This window comes from Haplochromis burtoni, unplaced genomic scaffold, assembly GCF_018398535.1.
Source record: "Haplochromis burtoni strain Fernald_Lab_line unplaced genomic scaffold, NCSU_Asbu1 Contig_1151, whole genome shotgun sequence".
Taxonomy (NCBI): Eukaryota; Metazoa; Chordata; class Actinopteri; order Cichliformes; family Cichlidae; genus Haplochromis; species Haplochromis burtoni.
Window position 1 is genome coordinate 2,143 of NW_024583512.1, and position 4,061 is coordinate 6,203.

The 4,061-nt window shown below is 40.5% G+C and overlaps 1 protein-coding gene across 1 annotated transcript in view; it reads right to left on the bottom strand.

Annotated features, from left to right (window-relative positions):
- The window catches only part of LOC102302546 (protein FAM151B), a 17,913-nt gene that overhangs the window by 1,668 nt on the left and 12,184 nt on the right, over positions 1–4,061 (bottom strand). Inside the window, exons 4-5 of the mRNA XM_005951952.3 lie at positions 1,273–1,408; positions 749–772 (exon numbers count right to left, since the gene is read on the bottom strand). Of these exons, the coding sequence (XP_005952014.2) occupies positions 749–772; positions 1,273–1,408 (160 nt within the window). The remainder of the gene's footprint in view (positions 1–748; positions 773–1,272; positions 1,409–4,061) is intronic.

The following is a 4,061-nucleotide window of genomic DNA, read 5'->3' on the forward strand; positions in this document are numbered from 1 at the left end:
TCTATTTTTTTTTTTTTTATACTTTTTCAACATGTTCAAAATAAAGATTCAATCAATCAATCAATCTAGTGTAACTTGAGCTAAATATATTTTTAAGAGAATCTGTTAAACTCAGCTTCTGAAAGACACAAAGGCACAGCTAAAAGGCCGTGTAAGTGAAGGAAAGTCCAACCTGTGTGGGAAAGAGCCCCCTTCTGCTCGAAACTGTCTGATTCGTCCCACTTGAAAATAGACTAACACTCTTTAAAAAACAAACAAACAAAAACACAACGTGACTGGACTCGGCTGATTTGCAGATTTTTTTTATCCCACCCAAAAAAAAGAATCGGTAGAGAAAACAGAAAATATTACATGCAAGTGGGCTTAGAGCATCTTTTGATTTGAAATGCACCAGGACCAGTAACATTAATTTCATGGCCTTAATACTGTGAGGCAGACACCTTACAGTACTGCAGAGGATCCTCATGAATAGACGATTCCTATGAGCAAGCAGTCGGTGACCGTGGGGAGGATGAACTCTGTTTTAACAGGAAGTGAGCTTCAGATAAATTCAGGATGAAGTTAGTTTTCACTTGCAGGTGCACCAGTTAATGTCACAGCCAGACAACTTCTCACTGGATTCATATTTGCTTATTGTGCTGAACTGATCCGTGCTCTTAGAGAGTCTGGCAGGTCAAAGTAAATCCTGCTCATGGCAAACTCTTCTCTGTAGGGCAGCAAGTCCTGCAGTGAGAACTCATCACTCTGGCCCGTCCACACAGTTAGAGTGTACCTGTCAATGTCAAGGAAAAAAAAGGTATTAACATATGTCAGAATGATTTTGGAAACTCCGCCCATTTGACTTTATTCTGATTTTTTCAACTTTATTGTAACAACAGATGAAAATCTAACTTTGTGGCATTGAAACATTAAAATGGTCCAATGAAATCACAACTATGAGACGAGTGTGGATCGAGTTAAACTGTGATCCACACATGCTTCTGTCCAGTGATGACACTTTCTCTCTCACTGCTTGGCAGACAGAGATCTTATCGAAGAAGCTAAAAGGACAGTTTATGATTATATGGTAACATAACGCTTCAGCTGTGTCCCACACCAATGTGTGAGAAGTAAAAAGGAGAAACTACTGTGACTGCTTGCAACCTACTGACTAACTCTGATCCACAATGAGACTAATTAGATGAATACAGTTTGCTGGTTTTGATTTGCTCTCCTTTACTGCATGTTTGTGGTGTTGTTCTGAGAAAAAGGTCCGATGTGGCCGACATTCACCTGTCTGACTGCTTCAGCAGCCATGCCAGCTGGGAGAAGGACTTGGCCAGCAGAGCTGCACGTACTGGGAATGTTACGGGATGTTTAAGGTCTCTACAGATCTTCTCCATCATATGAACCATATCCCAGCTGTAGCCTGAACAAAAGAGAAACAAAACATAAACGTGTTATGTGAGATGTGTCACTATGGTCTGCTGAGGACTCACTGACTCTCGTTCTAACCTCACTCAGGAAGTGCTCTCAGGTGAGACAGGCACATGGTCCCACAGTTCCCAGTATAACAGCCAGGCATTCTTGCCTTCTTCCCCATGACAACTCACAAGAGCTCCTTAGTGGTTCTGGACCAACATTAGCCACCTGACTGCTGGCTGACTCGGCTGTCAAGGTAGTCCATGAACATGGGTTCTTCTAGTGTCAGAATGAACTCTTATGTTGCATGCATGTATTTTCCTGGTGAGAATTTTATTTTTACTCTGCCAAGATGGTGTCAAAGAGACGGATGTTGTCCAAGACATGGAGGATGCTGGACAACACCTCCCACCCACTCCGTGATGTGCTGAGCATGCTCAATCAGAGACAGATTTATCCAAATGAGACAGAAAATAGTTCCTGCCTGTGGCTACGTCCATCTAATGTGCAGCAACAGCTGCACATCCTCTACAAAGGAGAGTGTAAGAGGGCATCTCAATTTCAGCTTTATCTACACTCTCTTCCATGTGAGATAATGGGATATTTATTTATTTATTAGAACTATTGTGTAATATACTGTAATTTTTTATTGGTACTGTAACTTGTTAGTTACTGTCCTTACTGTCTTGGAGCAACTGTGACTGCAAAGTTTCCTCTGGCATTGATAAAGTATTCTGAGTCTCCTCACTGTTCGGGTACCTAAAGGCACTGAGCTGCTGCACCACCTGCCCTTTGACCTCCAGGTGCTGAAACAGCGTGTGAGTTGTATTTGCTGACAACATGCTGCCAGGCTATTAGAGTCTGGTGCACCACCATGTTGTCTGCATATTTGAGAACTGTCATACTGTCCATATTACAGGTTATATTATACGTGTAGAGACTACATCTCCATCACCCCTCAGGTCTGTTGAGGACGCAAGATCCTCAGCTCTGGATACGCGGACCCATGCGAACCTAGAACTCCCCTAGGGTGGACACAAAGCTATATATAACAGAGTTGTTGATTTAAAAAAAGCAATAATAATATGAAGAGGGTTTTGTGTTTCTCAGCCTAGAACAACTACAATCTCATTTTCTGGGTTTAAGAGAGGAGAGTTCAAAACCAGAGAGAGGAGGTGTCTTATTTAAGCAGTGTCGCGCTGACCTAGTAGGTGTGGCTGTTACTCCTCTCTTCCTCCTCCTGCCCACTACCTGCTCTGTGCTGCAGCTTGCACATGGCTGCTGATTAGACCTTGTGTGCAACTAAGCGCGGCCTGGTGCGCGCCGCTCCGCCAGGTGAGCTGAATTAGAGCAATCAAGGGCTGGCGTGCCTAGTAGACCTTAAAATGCATGCAGCAGCCATTTGACCTGGGTGCGACATACTGAGAGGACTGCAAACAAAGCACAATCCACTTTCCACTGTGAGGAAGACTTTGAGCTAGACGGGCTATCGGTAAGCTCTTGGACTCATATTTGCTGCTTATATGTTGGGGAACTATGGAAGCTCAATTGTGGAAATGTATTTATGCTTTGGGAAATAGTTACTGCATTTAAGTTTAAAAAACTATATTGATATTAAAAGGAATGTTTAAGTTTGAATAAATTGTTTATGTAGATGGTGTTTCCCACATATTTATTTTATTAATACTAAAAATAGTTACCCCAAATCCTTGGTGAAATCTTAAAACTAGTGTAAATATGTTTGGTTTAATTTAAGGAAAATAATTCTTTGTAAAAGAAAATCCTTGGTCAAAGTCTTTTTATTAAAATATTTGCAAACTCTAAAATGTATACTTTAAAAATGTAATAGTTTATAAAAAGTGTAAAATGCAAGGTAGACACTGTGTATTTAAGAACCACAGTTTATTTCATCTTTGTTGTGTGAAATTACTCAGCTCTGTGATTAAAAACCAATGAATGTAAAACTAACTTAAACTGGGTTAAATGATAATTTAGACAAAAGTATTTAGCTTTAGCTATGTTAAATGGCTTTACTAAAGTGTATATATTTGTTATTTCATTTGTATTCTGTATAATGGATTTAATTTATCTGAATGATTAATGAAATGTTCTTTATTTTTTGTGTTGAAAGGTTTTTCACCTACCTACCTATCCACTATCTAACTAGCTGTTCAAAATAAAGTGAGTGAAACTCAAAGTCTGGTCTTTTTCAAGTGTGGGCACCTCACAGACAGAGAACACTTGACAAGCAGTGATAAGAATGATGAACGTGTGTCACTTGCAGATGGGGAAATAGACCTGGATCAATTTCCCACATGCAGCGGTCGGAAGAAAATTATAGGTTAACATCTTTAGAAACACTCAGGCCGAGTGTTGACTGAATTGTTTACAGCTTCACTTCTATGTGTTAATTGCCCCTTGGGGATAAATAAAGTCTTTCTGATTCCTCATCCTGAAAAGCGAGCTCCAAGGACGCCAACTTCTCCTTGAAAACAAGAAATGCAGTTCCAGAAAGCAACAACATGGCAGTCCAAGAGACAACAGAGTCTTAAGCAGAGAGACCCAGCAGAAGCAGTACAGGGAGTGCAGAATTATTAGGCAAATGAGTATTTTGTCCACATCATCCTCTTCATGCATGTTGTCTTACTCCAAGCTGTATA